Below are 23,293 nucleotides of genomic sequence, written 5' to 3' on the forward strand. Positions count from 1 at the left end.
TACAGAGGCAAATTTTATTTAAAGGTTACTTTCTGTCAGTTGGCTTTATTGCCCGTTGTTTACATTAAGATATGTACATTAGACAAAATGCTGACATCATTCCCCTAAAAAAGGACAAACGTGACAGCATACAGAGAACTCTATCCAATGCAACACACCTTAACCTGGAAGTACACTCCCGAGTGGTGCAGCGGTCTAAGGCACTGCATCTCAGCGCTAGAGGTGTCTCTACAGACACCCTGGTTCGAATCCAGGCTGTATCATAAACGGCCGTGATTGGGAGTCCAATAAGTTGGCATCGTCTGGGTTCGGCCGTCATTGTAAATAAGAATTTGTTCTTAACTGACTCGCCTAGTTAAATAAAGTTTCAAAAAAACTGTAAAAAAAAACAAGCAGTCAGATCTTCCTTCATAGATCAAACTGTATGTTATGCAGTCTATGGGTCAAACACTGTATAGATATCACATCATGCAGCACCTCATGTGTTTCAGGTGTAAACAGATAACATAATCACAGTCCTTTCCAAAGGAAGTATGGGGGGAAATGGAGGTAAACCTTGGCATGACCATACAAATTATAAACCAGCTGAATAAAGAAGTAACCAAATACCAGGTTACAATCAAATTCTGTTTAAAATATAGATTCTTACGTACTGCATGTCCCATCAAACAATCAATTAACAGTTGTAACAAATTCTATTCTCCACATGAATAATTCTGCCCAGAATAAAGATATAGATTTTTAAAGAACATTGTTGCAACAGGAAGAATTTCTTTTGGTAGACTTCAATGTCACTGTACAACCACTGTCTAACCATCATATTGCCATTACAACATGATCAGACCACAACGAGGAACAGAGAGATTCTTCAGTGTAGTGATTGCCTTGCAGGTACAAATACTGCATAATACTGTCATAAGTCTGTCTGCATGACAGGAGCACACCAAACACATACATAAACAATATTGCTTCCTAGTAAAAGTCTTCTTCTGATTTGAAGAACCACAAACATGAATATTACATTAGCTATATTGCAGGAAAGGTTTTATAACAGAAAATAAAACAGTCTTCTTCTATGGGTTACCCATCAAGTGTCAACATTTCATGCAGGTGGCTGAGGTTTTAGCTCTGGTGTAGAATAAAGTGACCTGAAAGAACCACCTTGTAGCGCATTATAAATACTGTGCAAACAGAGAGGTTATAAATCCAAATAATACAGTATGAATTGAAATGTTTTAAAAGGCTAGCAGGTGAGGTGCACATTAGCTGGCTGTCGTTTACATGAAATACTGCATTACATGAGAAACAGAGCGCCTCCCAACATCACATCTCAAATCCCCTGAACACAGAGCTGTATGTTCAAGATTTTTCTGAAGAATGAATACAACAATAACAGCAAAACTGTATGGAGTGTACATTTCAACCACAAAACAACGTCACCTGGTGTTGGTCTGAGTGAGCGTAGGCTAGCGCTCGGTGGACACAGACGTCACTGCATCTGTGACGTTCAACCCTTTCCTTGTTCTAAGTGACATCAATGTGATGTACCGTGTTGGTCCATTAAATAACATGTGCTGTGAGGGCTGAGGTCCGATGGAAGCAACAGGGGGCCATGTGATGACTTGTTGCCACCTCATACATACAAGATGGCCTCTTGTTACTAGACAGGCTCCATGTTAAGGGCGAGTCTCACTTGGATTTTAAGTTCCTCTTCATAGACTTCCATTTCACTACCAGCGCTGGGTGACAAGAGGCAGTTATCTCTGCCACTACTATAGCATGAATAGTAAATAGCCAGTCATATTCACAACAGTTCACGATAAGGCTGAAACTCCACAGGCTCTGCCCACATCACAGTAAGCCCCTATTCCAGACGGCTCAAGAAGCAGGTTCCTTCATTCAGGGGCTAAGGTGTTACAAAGCCTATGGACAGCTGGACTGGCCAAACTGCCAAAACAGTTTTATAACACCTTGGGTTTACAGAGGTCAACCTGATGAATCAAGTAGGTGTATGAGCCTGATGACATGGTCACCACTAGGCAGTGGTTAGAGCGGGGAGCTTTGTAGTGTGTGTGTGTTTTCGTATGTGTGTGTGTGTAAGTGCATGCGTCAGGTGTGTGTGTGTGTAAGGGGGAGGGGGTCCTGCTACGGGGGAGCAGATGGACAGTCAGCAGCCTGTCTGTCAATCATCACGACCCTCCTGTGACGACCCTGACACAGCATCACTCAAAACCTCTCCAATCCCTTCCCTCTGAATCGGCGGTCTGTCTGACTGCCACTTTACACAGAGCTGCTGCAGAGCACAGTACAGAGATTCTCGGTGGTTCTTATGTGGTCTTCTCATGCTGGATCTGATAGTAACACGCCTGACAGACAGAGGGAAATAAAACCAATATATTATACAGATAGTTACAGCTTCATTTATTCCCTACGGCGCGGTGTGTTTAAGCGCGCAACGATCACATGAATATGTTATGAGTATGTGAATAAGTTACGAGCGTGAGTGCCTGTATTTGGATGCTATCTGCCATAGAATGTATGCTATGAGTGTACCTTGAGAGTGGTGAACATGATGCCGTGTTCTCCATGCTGTACACAGGGGTCCATCAGGTCCTCTATCAGACTCACCTCTGACCCCAGGTTCCTGATCCTGAAGAGAAACACAGCCTTGGTTAACACACACATATATAGTACCAGTCAAAAGTTTTAGAACACCTACTCATTCAAGGGTTTTTCTTTATTTTTACTATTTTCTACAGCTGTAGAATAATAGTGAAGACATCAAAACTATAAAATAACACATATGGAATCATGTAGTAACCAAAACGTGTTAAACAAATCAAAACAGTTTATATGGAGATCCTTCAAAGTAGCCACCCTTTGCCTTGATGACAGCCTTGCACACTCTTGGCATTCTCTCAACCAGCTTCACAAGGAATGCTTTTCCAACAGTCTTGAAGGAGTTCCCACATAAGCTGAGCACTAGTTGGCTGCTTTTCCTTCCCTCTGCGGTCCAACTCATTCCTAACCATCTCAATTGGGTTGAGGTTGGTTGATTGTGGAGGCCGGGTCATCTGATGCAGCACTCCATCACTCTCCTTCTTGGTCAAATAGCCCTTATACAGCCTGGAGGTGTGTTGGGTCACTGTCCTGTTGAAAAACAAATGATAGTCCCACTAAGCGCAAACCAGATGGGATGGCGTATCGGTGCAGAATGCTGTGGTAGCCATGCTGGTTAAGTGTGACTTGAATTCTAAATAAATCACAGAGTGTCTCCACCAACCCCACACCATCACATCTCCTCCATGGTTCATGGTGGGAACCACACATGCGGACACCATCAGTTCACCTACTCTGCATCTCACAAAGACACGGCGGTTGGAACCAAAAATCTCAACTTTGGACTCATCAGACCAAAGGACAGATTTCCACTTGTCTAATGTCCATTGCTCGTGTTTCTTGGCCCAAGCAAGTCTCTTCTTCTTATTGGTGTCCTTTAGTAGTGGTTTCTTTACAGCAATTTGACCATGAAGGCCTGATTCACGCAGTCTCCTCTGAACAGTTGATGTTGAGATGTGTCTGTTACTTGAACTCTGTGAAGCATTTATTTGGGCTGCAATTTCTGAGGATGGTAACTCTAATGAAGTTATCCTCTACAGCAGAGGTAACTCTGGGTTTTCCTTTCCTGTGGCGGTCCTCATAAGAGCCAGTTTCATCATAGCGCTTGATGGTTTTTGTGACTGCACTTGAAGAAACTTCAAGTTCTTGAAATTTTCAGGATTGACTGACCTTCATGTCTTAAAGTAATGATGGACTGTCATTTCTCTTTGCTTATTTGAGCTGTTCTTGCCATAGTATGAACTTAGCCCTATTTGGTAAAAGACCGTCTTCTGTATACCAACCCAACCCTGTCACAACACAACTGTTTGGCTCAAACACATTAAGAAGGAAAGAAATTCCACAAATTGACTTTTAACAAGGCACACCAGTGAATTGAAATGCATTCCAGGTGACTACCTCATGAAGCTGGTTGAGAGAATGCCAAGAGTGTGCAAAGCTGTCATCAAGGAAAAGGGTGGCTACTTTGAAGAATCTCAAATAGATCTGATGTCTTCACTATTATTCTACGATGTAGAAAATAGTAAAATAAAGAAAAACACTGGATGAGTAGGTGTCCAAACTTTTGACCAGTAGTGTAAATAGATGTGTAGTTGTGATTCTAAAATTGGAGAAAAATCACAGATTTCTGTGCATCTCTAAGGAACATAGAGACGTGTGTGTGTGTGTGTGTGTGTGTTCTCATCAACTCACCGGGCGCGCAGTACCACGTAGAGGAACACAGGAAACAGGTCGTCCATGGACCACAGGAAGTTACCCTCCAGAGATGACATCACTTCCTTTGTGATCTCCTCAAATGTCAGCTGGATCACCTGCAGCTTGTCGGACGGGGTGAACGTTGTGCTGAAAACAAACTGTCTTAATACACATCAACCACGTGTAACTACAATATCGTAACTTAAAGAGTGCACGATATAGTACTGCTCTGGATAAAGCGTACCTGATCTGCTGTAAGGTCTCTGTTGCTGAGGCAAAACAGGCGTCTTTTGTGCTGGACACAACCTAGAAAGAGGAGAGAGACTGTCAGTAAGGACAATCTAACATGTACTTGATGTAATGTAATGTAATGTTGTAGTTCCCCCACAGGAGGGCAGTGTGATTCAGAATGTACTTAGTGTCATACCTCCGTCTTCTCCCCCAACACTGGAACCGAAACCGGCCAAAACTTACTGAAAGCAAAAAGAGATTCATTTTTACATGCTATAACTACAGTTTTTACAAGTCAGGACCGTCAGGCTACATGATTGGAAAAAAACTTGTACAAGGCTAAATGAAAAAGGCCCACACTATCCTCACATTCTGTTTCACTACACGGATTCAACAGGATGTAAAACGGCGAGATCAGAAGGGTTGTAAGAGGCTACTAGTCCCAACCTCATTGGTCAGTCCGAGAGAGACTCACTGTTGCACGCCGAGGAAGGCGAGCAGGGCCACATCTGGCTGTTTGTTGAGGCGGAGGACACACTCCCAGTACACGTCGTCCTCCCTCTCCTTCTCCAGGACGTACAGGGTGAAGAGAGGGGGGTAGAGACCAGGCAGCAACACCGGCAGGAGCAGAGCTGAGCTACTCACCACACGCCTGGGGAAACCACACACACACACACACACACACACTCAAGGGCTTAACATATTTCTCTTCTGGAAGAAAACAGTATTTAAACAACAGTGACGTGCTCTTTTACATTAAGATATGCTATGGTCGTACCCAGGTTTGGGGGATTCTAGCTGGGTGTCTGCGCAGTTGGAATCCTTCTTGTCCTGGGGGTCAGAGGATGGTTCAGGGATCACTCCACCCTCTTCAGGCAGATCTGGGAACAGGAACCTGAGAGACAAACAAACATTACACATACAGCACATGGCCTAAAACAGGCTAGCCTTGGGTCAAACTGAATGGAAAAACAGTATCTGACTGTTTTAGGAAACACACACACACACACACACACACACACACACACACACACACACACACACACACCTGACGAGCTGGAAGATGCGTGCCAGGTAGGACATGATCTCGTTGACAGCCTGCAGTAGGAGGCGGCGGTTGGCCCCCACCCCCACGTAGGTCATCCTGTAGACAGCCACCAGGGTCTCCATCAGCCTGCCCAGGGGGTGCAGGGGCGTGTCACACGCCTGGGGGGGGGGGGCACAAAATGGAGGAAGTGAAGGTTAAATGTGAGAGTTTCAGGATATACCTATTTTGTGGTGTTTCCTCAATGAGAATAAATCATGTTAGAACTAAAGAGTAAATCAGTATGAACAGGGGCACCTCAGGACGACAGCTCAGACATTTCTTCATGACTATTATGATAATCATCATCATCATTATTAAACCATACTGAAGGATATTGCTTGTCAAACAGTGGGTGCTGGTATTTCTGCTTGTCAGACACATTGGTGCATGGGTCCATTTGCTGAGGGGGATTAGGAGGGTTAGGAAGTCACCCGGGGTCGTTGGCTCACCTTGATGAGGTAATGGCGGATACTGTCATACTTCTCCATGGTAACAGGGCCAACATGCTGCTGAGGGATGAACTCCAGACTCCCCAGAGTTCTGTTATGAGTCCGACTCAGGTTCATCTCTGGGCTGGAACACACACATCAATACCACTTAGACAACTGTACTCTCTGTGTGTGTGTGAGGTGGAAGTACTGTGTGTGTGGTCTCTGCTCTCTCTACCTGTCTCCGTGCTGTCTCCTGCTGGTGGTCAGGGCTTCAGCGATGTTCTCCCAGGCTCTCTGATTCTCTCCCTGGCCAGGGGCCTCACAGCCCAGCCTCATCCAACACTCCTCAAACACTGCCCTCCACTTCTCCTCCGGACGCACCGCCAGACGCCCCAGCTTACTGGAGACACACATAACAGGAACTAGAAATAGTCTATGTTCACTTGACTGGGTTCATTTCAAAACATTTTTCAAGGCTAAGATGCAAAAACAGAGCAGGATCATCTCCTGTGGACAGATTGCCTTGCAATTTATTTACAATGAAAAAAGAAAAAAAGAAATAATAATATATATATATATTATTATATATATTATTATTAATATACATACATTTTTTTTTTAAACACGCAAGATCAAGACTAAAATCTTTGAATATGAAAATCTTTGCTTATCCTCCACCATACTAAAACCAATAGCATTGAATGGCACGGAGACTTACACAGCGCGGCCCTTGTCCCCGTCTGAGTGGTAGAGGTTGGGTTTGAAGAAGGATCCGGTGACCTTCAGGCCGGAGCCCCACTCCCCGGTGAAGGAGCCCTCAAAGTAGTCCCCATTAGCCATGGTCAGCACACCCTGAGAGATAGGGACAGCAATGTTCTGTATTATACATGTCTGCACAAACGTATGTGGCTAAGCGAAAATATGTGTGAGTGCAAGCGTGTGTGTGTGTGTGTGTGTGTGTGTGTGTGTGTGAGACAGTGTTCAGGCTCGTTTGTGTGTCTCTTCTTTCACTGACCTTTCCGTTGAGAGTCCAGTCCTCCGAGAACTCTCCTTCATATGTGGTGTTGTCCTCAGACAGCAGGACCCCTGTGCCCTGAGACAGCGAGAGAAAAAAAAAAACAGCAAATGGAGAGGTGATCATCTTCCTTTCCTCCATTATCTTGGCACTAATGTGCTAACGTTCAGCTAGCGTCAGGAGGAAGAACCCCACTGCCCAGGAATCACCTGCATCTTGTTGTTGTTGAAGGCTCCCTCGTAGTACAGGCCAAACTGGGTTACTATGACGCCCGTGCCCTGCCGCTGGTCATCCTGCCACATGCCCATGTACTTCTCTCCTCTGACGGAACACACCGGTACAACACAGGTCACCACGTTAACACCATCAGCACTTCAGATACACGAATACACTTTTCACACCATCAATCCAACCCCTACCGTACTGAGCCAGCTGGATAAGTAACCAGGACAGCTCGGTACAGTTTAGCGCGGCAGTATGAAAAGGCTGGAGCGGTCCACTACCTGGTGATGTCATCAAAGACGCCGTAGCCCGTCTTCTTGTCGTGCACCCATTGGCCGATGAAGACGCTGGGGGAGGAGGAGTTCAGCGTGCCGCTGCGCAGCATCCCGTGACCGTGACGCATGTTGTCCTGGAACGAGCCCTCGTACAACTCACCTGTGGCATACCTGCATAGACGACAGTCACATTTTTAGGCTACCCAGCAGAAACATAGACATGCCCGCAGACTCCAGGTCACGCTGACAAAAGGGTGACTTCCTTAAATAACGTTGAACTCCTCACAAAGCCAAACAGACTCACTTGTATGTTCCGATGCCGTGCATCTTCCCTTCTTTCCAGTGGCCTTGATAGTGGTCGTTCAGGTTCGACGTCTTGCTGGGAATAACGTAATCTCCAAAACTATGACCCATAAACAAACAGCAGAACAATGACAAATGCCTTTATTTCTCACTACGGTGATTGATACATTGATAGGTTTATTGATTGATTAACACCGACTGACCCATCCTCCAGTCCGTTCTTGAACGTCCCCGTGTAAATTCTCCCATCAAGCCACTTCATCATTCCCCTGGAAACAACAATTTTCAATTCATTGTGACTGTATGGAAGTGGAACCAGAGACACCAGGTCCTGCATCCCTCCTTCCCCAGCCAGACCCACCTCCCATCGGGCTTGCCGGCCAGCCAGTGGCCCTCGTAGGTGGCCTCCTTCAGACGGCTGTCCTTGTAGAAGGTGTAGGAGGCGGTCCGGGAGATGGGAGGCTCCGCCCTCTGCCCCGCCCCACTCATGGCCTGGTCCACCGCCTGGTTGAAGGAGCGAAGCCACTTGGCCTGGAGAACACACAGTGGTTAATAGTCATATTGAAGTGCATTTCATTGAACTGAATGGGTCGTTACACCGTCTGTCACCACGCGCTCCACAGACTAAACCCAACTAGGCAGATTAACAAGAACCTACAAAGACACAACCACTACATACTTGTAACCTGAGCAGGTGAGTAGTGAGGCCTGGCTATTGGCTAGTGGCCTACCTTCTCCATGGAAGAACAGGCCAGCAGGGTGAATGTCTCCTCAGGTGAGATCACCTTCAGTCCATACCTGGATGGAACAAAGCACAGCTCAGCGGAGGCAGCGTTTCCCAAACCAAGGGGTGCACGTTTAGTTTTTTACCCTAACACCACACAGCTGATTCAAATGATCAAAGCTTGATGATTAGTTGATTATTTGAATCAGCTGTGTAGTGCTAGGGGAAAAACCAGAACGTGCATCGGGGGGGGGGGGGGGGGGGGACGCTGAGCTAAGGGCTCAATAACACACCAGCTAAACACTCTAATTGGGCAGATAGGGTGATAGACTCACAGGCCAGTGTTCTCCTCCAGGATGGGCTCGACCCACAGTGTGGCCAATGGGAAGACATGGTGGGTGGAGAACTGGAGGAAGGAGAGAGAGAGAGAGACATCAGTACACCGATACACTCAGCTACAGTACAATGGTTCAACAGTCAGGAAGTAGTCAGGGCACTGGAGCTAAACACAGTCACATGACCTAATAGATGCCAACTTGCATGGCACACAGAGAGGCGAGGGCGACAGGGCACGAGGCAGGCCGACAGACGCAGCACACAGGGCGCAACCGACGGAGGCTAAAAACGCTCACTACGCCATCAAACACAGCTAGGTGGGTGCACACTAAGAGAGACAGCGGCACATCACAGGAAACTGTTTGAGAGAAGCCAACCGGAGACAGCCGATCCTCACGTGTCACGTCACATGGTTTCAGAGTAATGATAACTAAGGCTCCAAATAGCAAAAACTAAAAAATGGGTCAAAAAGGCATCTTAGTTACATAACCAAGACGCACACATCGGGAAGACCCAATAACGTCAAAGACTTAACTTTTTAGATTGACGTCTGTAAGCAAGAGTCAGCGTGTTGCTATGACTACGACAATGTCATAAAAGTAGGCAATATACTACCGGGAGCCTTTGTTATTAAAGGTAACAGTTCAGCTTTCCACACAGTATCCTGAGTCTAGCATCAGAGGCCAGGGGCCACCGGACTCGGCTGAGGAGAAGCTGCTCACTGTAGAGTGGTGTACAGAACCCACTGTGGGGCTCCTAATGTTCAGGAGCAGTTGCATTAGTTAAAGGGAGAAGGCAGAGAAGGTAACTAACTCCCATTCTTTACTGTGAGCTTCAAGAAATCTAAATCAGTGAGGCTTATTCCAGCCAGGTGTTCATGAGTACACCATACATGAAGAAGATCCGAAAAACGCTGTGTTTCGGGGTGGGTGTTACTTCAAGCTGTGAAGCCGGTGTTTGTGGTTTACGGCAGGCAGCAGGTGCCTAAAGAGCTGCTACAGGAAGCCTACGTCCTAAGCCAAGCCCTGGCCACACGGGGGCGCTGCATTGACTAGGGGGCAGTACACTGGCTGCTGATGCATACTTACACGGCTTTTATAGGGAAACACACCCTGATAGGACAAAGACAAACACACAACTTGATAGGAGTCCGTCAACACACCAGATATATTCATATCAAATGCTCCGAGGGTGTTCAAAATGAATGAAAAAAAAAAAGAAAGTGAATGAAAGAAAGAAAGAGACATTGGCACCTTTGTAAGAGCCAGCTGTAAGAGCTGTGAGAAGCTGTGTTTACCTGAGCGTGGACGAGTGCATCATTGAAGAGGATGAACCAGTTGACAGAGAACCTTCCAGAGTTCTGTAGCGTCAGGGCCTTGTTACTGCTCTCACAGATCAGCCTCCGGCGGGGCTTACGCAGGGAATCCTGGGACAGGATGGCCAGGTCAAATGGGATAAGAGGTTGGTAAACTGGAGATATTGGGTAGAATAAATGATCTTCTACCCGTTTCACACTATGGAGCCAAACAGAACCAAGCTGTACTCTGCCGGCCTGATTATACATCCACCATCGCTGCCGGAACCATGCTTGAAAGGACAACGTGAAAATGAAATATCTGAGCGAGCACAGTACGGTTGGCACTGGCTCAATAGTGTGAATCTGGCACTGATTACTGTGGTCAAACCAACTGACCAGGCCACTGACCGTCATCTTGCCAGGGAAGCTCTTCCAGAAGTGGTACGTGTACTCTGCCTCCTTCCTCCTCCTCTTCAGATGAAGAGCCAGGGCCTCAAACTTAGAGCAGCCGTCCTGAAGCTTCTGGTAGTCCACTGAGCTCTGCAGGGATGGAGAGACACACACACAAAAGTGAGTTTGTATGAAGGTGTGTGAGGTGTGTGTGTGTGTGTGTGTGTGTACAGCCCGGTCCTAGTTCCTCCACGTACCACCTCGAAGCAGGTTCCCAGTTTGAGCAGCAGCCTGCCATACTCGTGAAGGTGTCTCATGGGCAGGTAGAAGAGAGTCACCAACAGGTCACTCAGAGCAATGTTCTCCTCGCTGGACTCTGCCAGCCGCTGCAACAGCTCTGGACACTTCCCAAAGAAATCTCTGAGCAGAGGAACAGAATATGGTGGAGGGGATGGAGGGAGGAGAAGGCAGGGGAGGATGGAGGGCAGGAGGAGATGGAGGGCAGGGGAAGATGGAGGGCAGGGAGGGAGGAGAGGGCAAGGAAAGATGGTGGGCAGGGAGGGAGGGGAGGATGGAGGGAGGGAGGGCGGAGCGGGTGGGGAAGGGAGGAGAGTGTAGGGGAGGAGAGATGGAAAAGGAAATAAGAGATTTCCTGTTTTAATTCACTGTTCACCTTTCCAGTTAAAAGTGTGAGAAGAGTCATTCAGTCACTCTTGGTGGAAGCCTTGACGAAGAAACACATTGGTTTATAATTAAGCAATAAGGCCAGAAGGGATGTGGAAGAAGGCCAATATACCACGGCTGAGGGCTGTTCTTATGTGTCCCTGGATACAGCCCTTAGTTGTGGTATATTGGCCATATACCACAAACCCCCGAGGTGCCTTTTTGCTATTATAAACTGGTTACCAACGTAATTAGAACAGTACAAAATATATTTTTGTCATACCTGTGGTATATGTGGTATTTTTGTCAGCCAATCAGCATTCAGGGCTCAAACCACCCGTTTTCATAATTAAAAAGAATCCATAAAAATTCATTCGAATTAATCCTTTGACTTTTCCCTTTCCAATTAAACCTGCATGAGCTTCCTCAGTCTCATGGTGTGCAGAATGACTAGGCATCAAACAGCTGTCCCTTGACACAGGCTTAAGTCAATGTTAAGGATAATGAGCACACAGGTCTAGGTAAATGGTAAAGGTAATGAACATATAATGAACACCGCAAATGGCAAGGATAATAAGCTAGGCCTGCTAGATGTTCTACTGTGTGTACACACTCACAGCGAGGGCTTGGCCAGAGCCTGGAAGCCCCCCATCACCAGGAAGTTACCCACAGAGCAGCAGTACCTGGCAGGGAGAGATGAGGAGGGGGAAGGAATGGAAAGAGAGGAGGAGAGAAGGAGAGGTCATTATACACGCAGAACTACATGTACACAACCAATTAAAAACCAAATAACAGAGAGGGTATTTCTCACATCAGCTAGTACAGAGGTGCTTTTTGTAAAGACGTAAATGTCAGACATACTCAGTGTACGTGTCCAGGAAGATGCTGGCATGCTCCAGCATAACCAAGCTTTTCACCTCCCGACGGCGGCGCAGGTTGGCGGTGAGGGAGGCGGAGTGCTGCCCAGTGAGGTGACACAGGCGGCTATAACACCTCGCCAGGCTCTGTAGCAGCACTGTGGACGCCGGGCCTAGGGCTGTACTCAACGACTCTGAGGGTTAGAAGGAGAACACACATATCCAAGAGATAATCAACCTAATATTTACTCTGAAACGTACTAACTTTATTGCAGCACATGGTTAACCAAAAGTTACAGGTCTGTACTAATAATAACGTTTAACAAGACGTACGCTTTATGCCAGATCTTTTTGAATGCGGACCAATCACTTCCCTTTTGACTGGACATGGTTACCATAATAATAAATCTCGCCCTTCTCTCTCTCTCCCTCTCTAACCTCTGACCCATGGCCTCTGTCCAGCGGAGCTGTAGCGGCAGCGGTAGTTCTCACCCAGGTCCAACAGGGGGCGCAGTATGTGGTTCTTCACAGAGCTCAGCTTGCAGTAGAACTTCCTCTCGGCAGCAGCCAGCTCGTGGAGGCTGGCGATGAAACCCATGACGTTGCGATCGGCTAGCGCCACGCAGCTCTGGCCCCCCGCAAACACACCGCTCACGTAGCCCAACTAAAACACGGATAGACAAAACCCAGACACACGCACCACCATCGGGCCAAACGTCAGTTGAAATCACGAAGCAGATGCTAAATATACTAAAAACGGAACACAGCAGTGGTTCAGTACAGTGTGTATGTGGTCCACTACTCACGTTCATGCAGAAGGGGAGCAGCACTGGTTGCTGGGTGTAGCTGTACCCCTCTGTCTGGTCCTGGGGTGCGTCCTGCGCCCCCTCTCTGACCTGCTGTCCGCTATAGTAAAGGATGGGCTGGTAACAGTCCCCATCGGCCAGGAGGAGGGTGTGCTGTGCCCCAGCACCCACGTCCCATACACGGATCCCCTCAGACAGCTACAGGGTCACACCAGGGACAAACAGAGCAGATCACTGTACATTTGTGAGTAGCGTCCTGTCCAGGGGGTGTACTTGTACATCAAGCTGCCTCATGCTAAAGAAACAGTTCTGGCTCGCACACGCCAAGGCTACTCACGCTTATACCAACAGTCCTGCACAAACTCAATAGTCATAAAATGTCCTATGATTTGTGATCACTATAAGCAGGCGAGGATGCTTTTCCATTGAGACTTAGCCCCCACACCAGGGTATCTCCTGTGTTTCCTGTTAATGTAGTCTTGTGTTTCCATCAGGAGACCTTTGGCGAGCAGAATCAACAACCTCTGCATCATTCAAGACTGTCGATTCGTGAGAAGGTGTTCAAGTTCACAGTTAGCCATTGTTATTAAATTAAAGCTGAAAAGTACCCAGGGACATGCCTTGGCTCCAAGTCAGAGCAGGAGCCATGGCCCAGTGAGACACGGGAGCCGGCGCGTGTAGATGGAAACAGAAGTCTCAGCCTTTCGGGTAAAACACTGAGATAAATCCTCAGTGGAAAAGTGGCGTTATTGTTCTACCATGGAGAGTCCTTTAATTGCTGCTGCAGAGTTTATTCATGTTGGTATAATGAACTCAGCAAAAAAAGAAACGTCCTCTCACTGTCAACTGCGTTTATTTTCAGCAAACTTAACGTGTAAATATTTGTATGAACATAACAAGACAACAACTGAGACATAAACTGAACATTTTCCACAGACATGTGACTAACAGAAATTGAATGTGTCCCTGAACAATGGGGGGGTCAAAATCAAAAGTAACAGTCAGTATCTGGTGTGGCCACCAGCTGCATTAAGTACTGCCGTGCATCTCTTCCACATGGACTGCACCAGATTTGCCAGTTCTTGCTGTGAGATGTTACCCCAGTCTTCCACCAAGGCATCTGCAAGCTCCTGGACATTTCTGTGGGGAATGGCCCTAGCCCTCACCCTCCGATCCAACAGGTCCCAGACGTGCTCAATGGGATTGAGATCCGGGCTCTTCGCTGGCCATAGCAGAACACTGACATTCCTGTCTGCAGGAAATAACGCACAGAACGAGCAGTATGGCTGGTGGCATTGTCATGTTGGAGGGTCATGCCAGGATGAGCCTGCAGGAAGGGTACCACATGAGGGAGGAGGATGTCTTCCCTGTAACGCACAGCGTTGAGATTGCCTGCAATGACAACAAGCTCAGTCCGATGATGCTGTGACACACCGCCCCAGACCATGACAGACCCTCCACCACCAAATCGATCCCGCTCCAGAGTACAGGCCTCGGTGTAACGCTCATTCCTTCGACGATAAACACGAATCCAACCATCACCCCTGGTGAGACAAAACCGCGACTCGTCAGTGAAGAGCACCTTTTGCCAGTCCTGTCTGGTCCAGCGACGGTGGGTTTGTGCCCATAGGCGACGTTGTTGCCGGTGATGTCTGGTGAAGACCTGCCTTACAACAGGCCTACAAGCCCTCAGTCCAGCCTCTCTCAGCCTATTGCGGACAGTCTGAGCACTGATGGAAGGATTGTGCGTTCCTGGTGTAACTTGGGCAGTTGTTGTTGCCATCCTGTACCTGTCCCGCAGGTGTGATGTTCGGATGTACCGATCCTGTGCAGGTGTTGTTACACGTGGTCTGCCACTGCGAGGACGATCATCCTGTCTCCCTGTAGCACTATCTTAGGCGTCTCATAGTACGGACATTACAATTTATTGCCCTGGCCACATCTGCAGTCCTCATGCCTCCTTGCAGCATGCCTAAGGCACGTTCACGCAGATGAGCAGGGACCCTGGACATCTTTCTTTTGGTGTTTTTCAGAGTCAGTAGAAAGGCCTCTTTAGTGTCCTAAGTTTTCATAACTCTGACCTTAATTGCCTACCGTCTGTAAGCTGTTAGTGTCTTAACGACCGTTCCACAGTTGCATGTTCATTAATTGTTTATGGTTCACTGAACAAGCATGGGAAACAGTGCTTAAACCCTTTACAATGAAGATCTGTGAAGTTATTTGGATTTTTACAAATTATCTTTGAAAGACAGGGTTCTGATAAAGGGACGGTTCTTTTTTTTGCTGAGTTTAGTTTAGCAGTGTTTCTCCTAAGATTGTTTTCAGCAGCGGAGGCAAAGGTAGCACGGGAGGGGGTGCCAAAGAACACCATTCACATGCATTGCCCAGTGGCGGGGCACTGGGAGGAACACTGGGTTAGTGTGTGGTAAAGATGACTGCATGGGGCACCATTTTCCTCAATTAAAGAAACACACTCTTACCTTGGCAAGGCGAGGGATAGTAGTAGGACACCCCATGTGTCCCAGCTGGCCAGAGCTGTTACTACCCCAGGAGAAGACCTTGAACACACACACACAGACATTCAAACAAATGTTCACACAGAAGGGAGGAATCCCTCAGACTCAGATTCCCATGAGGAGTGATAATGTAGTTCCTGACCTGGGACTGTGCAGTCAGGGCCAGGGAGTGATGTGCCCCAGCAGCCACAAGCACCACCTCCTTACTGCTCAGACACTTGATGCACAGTGGCTGCAGCCTGCAGGTCAGAAACACCTCTCAGTCAACAACCAGGGCCAAAGCATTTCAGAGTAGGAGTGCCAATCTAGGAGCAGGTCCTCCCTGTCCATGTAATCCTATTTATCTCAAAGGCCAAACAGATCCTAGATCAGATTCAGCGCTCATACTCTGATGCTTTACTGGTCTACACAACTGTCAATCATGGTTCTCATCCCCAGCCCTCAGTGATTGGTGTTGAGTGGACACTGACCTGGGGAGGTTGTCCCCGTGGCCAAGCTGGCCCTCCTCGCCCCGCCCCCAGCTCCACACCTCGGTCTGCAGGGAGGGGAGCAGCTCCCCCGCCTCTGGGAGCCCTCCCACAGGGGTGAGGGGCACCGCTCGCACCCTGGGCCGGCTGGCCCTCCGCAGCAACCTGGGGGACACTGCAGACGGAGACAGGCCGATATGTTTCTTAACGATACATTTTCTGTGCTTCATCTCAAGCCATGTTCAGTTACGGCGGTCAACTGCAGCTAACGTTATGGATCAAGTCCTCTCTGTTCCACAGGCGAGTGTAAACAACTGTAAAGAAATGCTCAGGATGACTGGTTTAGTCATGGAGTGATCATCTACTCTGGAAAAACACAACATTTCTAAGCCCCCTGCAATCACCCAGAAACACTGGCCTCACAGCATCCCCTGGATGATGAGTCATGAGCCCCGTCGGAGCCAGGTCCTGTACCACAGTAAGCATATGGGAGGGAGTGTTAATGAGGACAGACAGACCAGGGAATCACTGATGAGGCGTGGGTTGGTTGTTTCCACTGTGACATCCTGTCCCCCGCGGAGAGCCATCTGTCCCCCAGAGAGCCATCTGTCCCCCAGAGAGCCATCTGTCAGCCCAGAGGAGAGCCACCAAGAGAAGGGAAGCGGTGAGCTGTCTGTCCCCCAGAGGAGAGCCACCAAGAGAAGGGAAGCGGTGAGCTGTCTGTCCCTCAGAGGAGAGCCACCAAGAGAAGGGAAGCGGTGAGCTGTCTGTCCCTCAGAGGAGAGCCACCAAGAGAAGGGAAGCGGTGAGCTGTCTGTCCCCCAGAGGAGAGCCACCAAGAGAGGGGAAGCGGTGAGCTGTCTGTCCCCCAGAGGAGAGCCACCAAGAGAGGGGAAGCGGTGAGCTGTCTGTCCCCCAGAGGAGAGCCACCAAGAGAGGGGAGCGGTGAGCTGTCTGTCCCCCAGAGGAGAGCCACCAAGAGAGGGGAAGCGGTGAGCTGTCTGTCCCCCAGAGGAGAGCCACCAAGAGAAGGGAAGCGGTGAGCTGTCTGTCCCCCAGAGGAGAGCCACCAAGAGAGGGGAAGCGGTGAGCTGTCTGTCCCCCAGAGGAGAGCCACCAAGAGAGGGGAAGCGGTGAGCTGTCTGTCCCCCAGAGGAGAGCCACCAAGAGAGGGGAGCGGTGAGCTGTCTGTCCCCCAGAGGAGAGCCACCAAGAGAGGGGAAGCGGTGAGCTGTCTGTCCCCCAGAGGAGAGCCACCAAGAGAGGGGAGCGGTGAGCTGTCTGTCCCCCAGAGGAGAGCCACCAAGAGAGGGGAAGCGGTGAGCTGTCTGTCCCCCAGAGGAGAGCCACCAAGAGAGGGGAGCGGTGAGCTGTCTGTCCCCCAGAGGAGAGCCACCAAGAGAGGGGAAGCGGTGAGCTGTCTGTCCCCCAGAGGAGAGCCACCAAGAGAGGGGAAGCGGTGAGCTGTCTGTCCCCCAGAGGAGAGCCACCAAGAGAAGGGAAGCGGTGAGCTGTCTGTCCCTCAGAGGAGAGCCACCAAGAGAAGGGAAGCGGTGAGCTGTCTGTCCCTCAGAGGAGAGCCACCAAGAGAAGGGAAGCGGTGAGCTGTCTGTCCCCCAGAGGAGAGCCACCAAGAGAGGGGAAGCGGTGAGCTGTCTGTCCCCCAGAGGAGAGCCACCAAGAGAGGGGAAGCGGTGAGCTGTCTGTCCCCCAGAGGAGAGCCACCAAGAGAGGGGAGCGGTGAGCTGTCTGTCCCCCAGAGGAGAGCCACCAAGAGAGGGGAAGCGGTGAGCTGTCTGTCCCCCAGAGGAGAGCCACCAAGAGAAGGGAAGCGGTGAGCTGTCTGTCCCCCAGAGGAGAGCCACCAAGAGAGGGGAAGCGGTGAGCTGTCTGTCCCCCAGAGGAGAGCCACCAAGAGAGGGGAAGCGGTGAGCTGTCTGTCCCCCAGAGGAGAGCCACCAAGAGAGGGGAGCGGTGAGCTGTCTGTCCCCCAGAGGAGAGCCACCAAGAGAGGGGAAGCGGTGAGCTGTCTGTCCCCCAGAGGAGAGCCACCAAGAGAGGGGAGCGGTGAGCTGTCTGTCCCCCAGAGGAGAGCCACCAAGAGAGGGGAAGCGGTGAGCTGTCTGTCCCCCAGAGGAGAGCCACCAAGAGAGGGGAAGCGGTGAGCTGTCTGTCCCCCAGAGGAGAGCCACCAAGAGAGGGGAGCGGTGAGCTGTCTGTCCCCCAGAGGAGAGCCACCAAGAGAGGGGAAGCGGTGAGCTGTCTGTCCCCCAGAGGAGAGCCACCAAGAGAGGGGAGCGGTGAGCTGTCTGTCCCCCAGAGGAGAGCCACCAAGAGAGGGGAGCGGTGAGCTGTCTGTCCCCCAGAGGAGAGCCACCAAGAGAGGGGAGCGGTGAGCTGTCTGTCCCCCAGAGGAGAGCCACCAAGAGAGGGGAGCGGTGAGCTGTCTGTCCCCCAGAGGAGAGCCACCATGAGAGGGGAGCGGTGAGCTGTCTGTCTCCTCGGTGGCTGCAGCAGGGAGCTAATAACTATTATTTTTATTTTTTTTTGTCTCGTTTCACAGGACATATACAAGCGTGTATTATACGCATGTGTCAAATGTGTTTTTTGCATATCCCAAATCCCCTTAATAAGACACCCTCGGATAGCTAGGGACAAACCCTACCGTTCAGCTGTCACCCTACCAACGTGACAATAGAAGATTCCTCCGATACTGCAGGCACTACCACTCTGACTGGGTTTCTCAAGAGATTATCACGGCCATCTTGCCCTCCCCCCCCCTTCTCCCTCGCACTCTCACACACACACATCTCCTTCACACTCTCACTTCCTCACTTCTCTCTCTCCTTCCCTCACCATCTCACGGACTCTCGCTCCTTTCTTCTCCGTGTTATTGTCTCACTCTCCCCTCCCTCCTTCCATCCCTCTCTGTCCTTACTGCAACCCTTCTGGTTGAGTCCTCACATTAATATGGCCTCATATTCCTCTATGGCTGAGAGCTTTAATCGCAGAACAAAAACCACCGTTCACTGACTGTAGCCCACATAACGTTACACACACACATAAGAGCCATGAAACACCACACTGAGACAAATGGTGAGCCTTCACAGCATTCCCAAACATACTGTATAGTACTGTAGTTTAGATGGACGATATGTTCGCAGGCTGGATGAGAGGGGACGCAGACACACGCATACTTACACATCAGAGTATAGGAGGAAGATAAGGAGGATAAGAGGCGATGAGCAGAGGAGGAGGATAAGAGACGAACAGCGTATCTACCCTGAGAGAGGAGTCCAGGCAGAGAGAGACGTCGACTCAGGCCCTCATCCTCCTCACGGATGTCCCCCGTGCTGCAGCTCTTCTTCCCCTGCATGGACTCCTCCAGACGCACCCGCTCCTCCGCGGGTCCCCCTGGAAACCCCCCTGGCACCCCACCGGGTACTCCTGCTACACCCCCAACCCCGGGGTAGTAGTAGTTAATCATCTTCTTCAGGGACAGAGCCTCGTAGGTGGAGACCACTCTCTCGCCCATGGCGGAGGCACAGGATGAGACCAGGCTGTTGAGGGCAGAGCTGGTGGTCACTGGCATGACCCCGGGGATGAGGTCAGAGGTCAGGAGGTCAAGGCTATCTGCTGGGGGCTGAAACAAACACAGGGTGCATTAGGCACCACACAAAAGCAAACTGACAGAAACAGGAAGATTTCCTGGACCTATAAGAAAAGCACATTCTAGTTTTCCTTAGCAAGAATGTTTCACCTTTGCGTGCCTTAATGAACATGACCCAGGAAACACAGCGTGACAGCTCATTGTCACTTTTCAAACACCTCAAACTCCCAAGAAGTCGGTTTGTCACCCGCCAAGTGTGCAAAAATGGGTAGCTTTAGGCTTAAAGCATCAAAGCATCACTACTAACCTGAAAACTTGCTCCTGCTATGGTCATCTTGGCAGTCTCCTCAGCCAGAGAGGTGTCAGACAGTTTCTTGAGATATTCTTTCACTGCCTGATCATCAGGGTAGGGGGAGTTCTGAGATGCTGCACCCCCCACACCTCCAACAGTTCGATCAGAGTCTGTCCCAGCAGCAGAGATGTCAGAGTCTGTGCTGGTTAAGACTTCCCCATTCTGTGCCACTGTCCTCCCCCTCTCATTGTCTGTATGGTCTGTTATGGTGGGATAGGGACCAGGCACTGAGGCCGAGGTATGAGAGGAGAGGAGGGGCTCTGAAGGGGAGCTCTGGAGCCTTAGCGGAGGGGACCTTCCAGGCCCCAGCCTGGCCTCTCCGTCAGCCAGCAACTCCACCCCTAGGGGGCAGTAATGACCATCTGAGATAATGACGTGGTCCTCCTTGTCCGTCATGGTGTAGAGCAGCTGGTTGCACTGGCCACACTTATCTGGCAGGGGCCGCCGGGCCTCCTGAGGGGGTAGGCAACGCACCAAGGCAAGGCTGTGGAAGGCCCCACAGGTCACCTGAAGGACGTGTCTGCCCGCCAGGTGCTCCACCTTCTGGGGTTTCCACACGGGATAGATGGTAGTGACCAGGCCCAGCTGGCAGCCGCTGCCCCAGGCCCACACCTCGTGCTGGGCAGAGAGAGCAAGGGAGTGCTGCTCCCCGCAGGCCAGCTCCAGGACCCGGATGGTATGAGGGGGGCTGGTGTCGGGGTCCAGGACAGCCACTGGAGTCGGGTTGGGGACTACAGTGAGGATAGACAGGCCACACTGGCCGAAGGAGTTCTCCCCCCACATGTGGACCCCGCCGTCCTCGGTAACCGCCCCGCTGTGGAAGCTGCCCGCTGCCACGGCGACCACGCGCTGGCCGCTGAGAGCGCTCTCTAGGACGGGCTTCAGGGGGCCCACCTCTGAGACCTGGCTCTGTTTCCATGGGAACTCACCAAAGCTGTACACCTGCCCGCCTAAATACATCACATCATTCAGGTCATTAGACAAGAGGATTTATTACAAATGATTAGCAGTAGTATGTCTACATCAGTATAAATCAATAAATTATTTTAATTATAGACCAAGCAGTGTTGCCATTATATCAAAGGCTGTCCATTGACTCTCACCCTCCACCAGTAGAACCCCATGGCGTGTTCCCAGGGCAGCCTGCAGCACAGGCCTGGACAGGAGCACTCTCTCTGGGGTGACACTATAGGAGTAGCCCTTCCAGGTGTGGAGCGAACCTCGCTCCCCTGAACTGTCCTCCTCACCAGAGCTGGAGAATACATACAGAAGTAGACAGTCAGACAGACACATTGACAAGTCATGTCTCAAGGATGCTGAACAACCACACAGATAGAGGAGACATTGTTTTTGAACTACCAAGATAAAACATGCCCTGGAACAGAAGATACTGTAGCTAGCTAGAGAAACAACAAGAGCTTTGTGAGGGCATAGACTTACATGATGAATATTATGAGTTGTCATATGATGATCACATAACATTTATTGCCAACACCCTACCTAGGGGCTACATACCTTTTCCTCTGGGACTCCATCACTGAGATTTGTCCATGGCAATGCTGATGCATAGACAGGTGAAACTCAATTTGAAAAACTCCAAATCCGTTTCTAAATTCAGCCCTGTATTGAATACGGTAAACAACATTGGACACAAGACAATTTACAAAAATGACTAGTTAATGATAACACTGCCTCACTGAATTGCATACAGCCCCTACTGGTAGCTAGTAACTCGGGGCTAACATGTATCCTTCCACTTGCTCCTTGTACTGTAGCTACTACACATATATTATGTACAATCTCAGATACAATTGTCTTTCACTTACCGGTCCCCTGACCATGTCCATTTCTTCATAAACCTGTGAAATGTACAGCGACTGAGTTATGCAAGGGATTAGCTGACTAGCTAATCGCTATCCCTTTTTCGCTTTGTCGTTGTGACCACTAGTTGAACGGAAGCCGAGAGTCATCAAAGCGTGCGTATTTTCTTGCCTTTTTTATGTTTCTTATTTTTTTTATAACATCGATTCTGTCACGTAGCTTAGCTTTGTTAGCTATCTATTTTGAAATTCACCAGATATGGAATTCTGCTGTTTTACACTGTGATTTTATATTTGATGAACGTGTGTCAATGCTCAATGTCAAGGTGAAAAACTGGTGCAGGTACAAGGTGTAGGTAGGTGATAAATCATTGTCGGGAAAGTTGACAATTTGTACATTTTGGAAAAATATAGCTGCAAGCAGCAATGATCGGGGTCCACAGGGTGAGAAAGGACAATATCAGTTGGATAACAAAAAGCAAGCACTCTATCATGTAGGGACTATCTTTCTTTATGTTCAATCAGTGAAAACATTGAGAAGTATTTTTAGCTTTAGAATATGTGCTAACTTGCATCTATAGGTACAGTGCAGCCATATTTGAATGCAAAAACCATTAAAGACTGATGTAATGAGTCTAAATACAAAATCTGGAGTGACTCTGACATACAGTGGGAAGAAAAAGTATGTGAACCCTTTAGAATTACCTGGATTTCTGCATAAATTGGTCATAAAATTTGATCTGATCTTCATCTAAGTCACGACAATAGACAAACACAGTCTGCTTAAACTAGTAACACACAAACAATTATACATTTTAATGTCTTTATTGAACACACGGTGTAAAAATTCATAGTGAAGGTTGGAAAAAGTATGTGAACCCTTGAATTTAATAACAGGTTGACCTTCCTTTGGCAGCAATAACCTCAACCAAACGTTTCTTTAGTTGCGGATCAGACCTGCACAACGGTCAGGAAGAATTTTGGACCATTCCTCTTTACAAAACTGTTTCGGTTCCACAATATCCTTGGGATGTCGGGTGAACCGCTCTCTTGAGGTCATGCCACAGCATCTCAATCGGGTTGAGGTCAGGACTGACTGGGCCACTCCAGAAGGCACATTTTCTTCTGTTCAAGCCATTCTGTTGTTGATTTACTTCTGTCTTTTGGGTTGTTGTCCTGTTGCATCACTTAACTTCTGTTGAGCTTCAATTGGTGGACAGATAGCCTTACATTCTCCTGCAAAATGTCTTGATAAACTTGGGAAATCATTTTTCCGTCGATGATAGCAAGCTGTCCAGGCCCTGATGCAGGAAAGCAGCCCCAAACCATGATGCTCCCTCCACCATAGTTTACGTATTGTAGACTCGTCAACAGAGATTTTAGCATCTTCCAGAGATTTCTGTTAGTCTTTAGCTGACACTAGGATTCTTCTTAACCTCATTGAGCATTCTGCATTGTGCTCTTGCAGTCATCTTTGCAGGAAGGCCACTTCTAGGGAGAGTAGCAACAGTGCTGAAATTTCTCCATTTATAGACAATTTGTCTTACCGTGGACTGACTTTTAGAGATACTTTTGTA

The 23,293-nt window shown here is 49.1% G+C and overlaps 1 protein-coding gene across 7 annotated transcripts; it reads right to left on the reverse strand.

The window, feature by feature from the left end:
• LOC106575173 (alsin-like) lies at positions 1–22,045 on the reverse strand. Of its 7 annotated transcripts, none has more exons than XM_082963425.1 (34): positions 21,723–22,044; positions 21,412–21,516; positions 21,000–21,148; positions 19,852–20,846; positions 19,217–19,577; positions 15,938–16,109; positions 15,610–15,706; positions 15,432–15,509; positions 12,952–13,149; positions 12,638–12,809; positions 12,150–12,339; positions 11,906–11,971; positions 10,883–11,045; positions 10,632–10,775; positions 10,236–10,364; positions 8,938–9,008; positions 8,610–8,676; positions 8,240–8,409; positions 8,082–8,147; positions 7,880–7,978; positions 7,582–7,746; positions 7,288–7,399; positions 7,079–7,156; positions 6,782–6,915; positions 6,299–6,463; positions 6,082–6,205; positions 5,594–5,751; positions 5,324–5,440; positions 5,021–5,197; positions 4,742–4,787; positions 4,559–4,620; positions 4,312–4,476; positions 2,554–2,650; positions 1–2,366 (listed from the first exon to the last, which is right to left on the reverse strand). In XM_082963425.1, exons 1-34 carry the CDS (start codon positions 21,749–21,751, stop codon positions 2,328–2,330), a joined length of 5,160 nt encoding a protein of 1,719 aa, XP_082819551.1. In that variant the 5' UTR covers positions 21,752–22,044; the 3' UTR covers positions 1–2,327. The 7 variants fall into 7 exon arrangements, 6 of the variants coding, with proteins under 6 accessions (XP_082819551.1, XP_082819549.1, XP_082819548.1 ...); XM_082963423.1 differs by having other exon boundaries at positions 10,644–10,775; positions 12,584–12,809; XM_082963422.1 differs by having other exon boundaries at positions 12,584–12,809.
• Between the last annotated feature and the right edge of the window lie 1,248 nt (positions 22,046–23,293).

The sequence above is a fragment of the Salmo salar genome, chromosome 17 (genome assembly GCF_965601325.2).
Source record: "Salmo salar chromosome 17, fSalSal1, whole genome shotgun sequence".
NCBI classification, from domain to species: Eukaryota; Metazoa; Chordata; class Actinopteri; order Salmoniformes; family Salmonidae; genus Salmo; species Salmo salar.

What these genes read in the sequence shown, in the direction of transcription:
- LOC106575173 (XM_082963422.1), bottom strand. Translation starts at nt 21,751, where the DNA reads ATGAAGAAATGGACATGGTCAGGGGACCG. An exon ending in TTCCTGGACACGTACACTGA is followed by an intron (nt 11,972 to 12,149) that starts GTATGTCTGACA and finishes TCTCCCTGCCAG; the next exon opens with GTACTGCTGCTCTGTGGGTA. An exon ending in TCAACAACAACAAGATGCAG is followed by an intron (nt 7,157 to 7,287) that starts GTGATTCCTGGG and finishes TCGCTGTCTCAG; the next exon opens with GGCACAGGGGTCCTGCTGTC.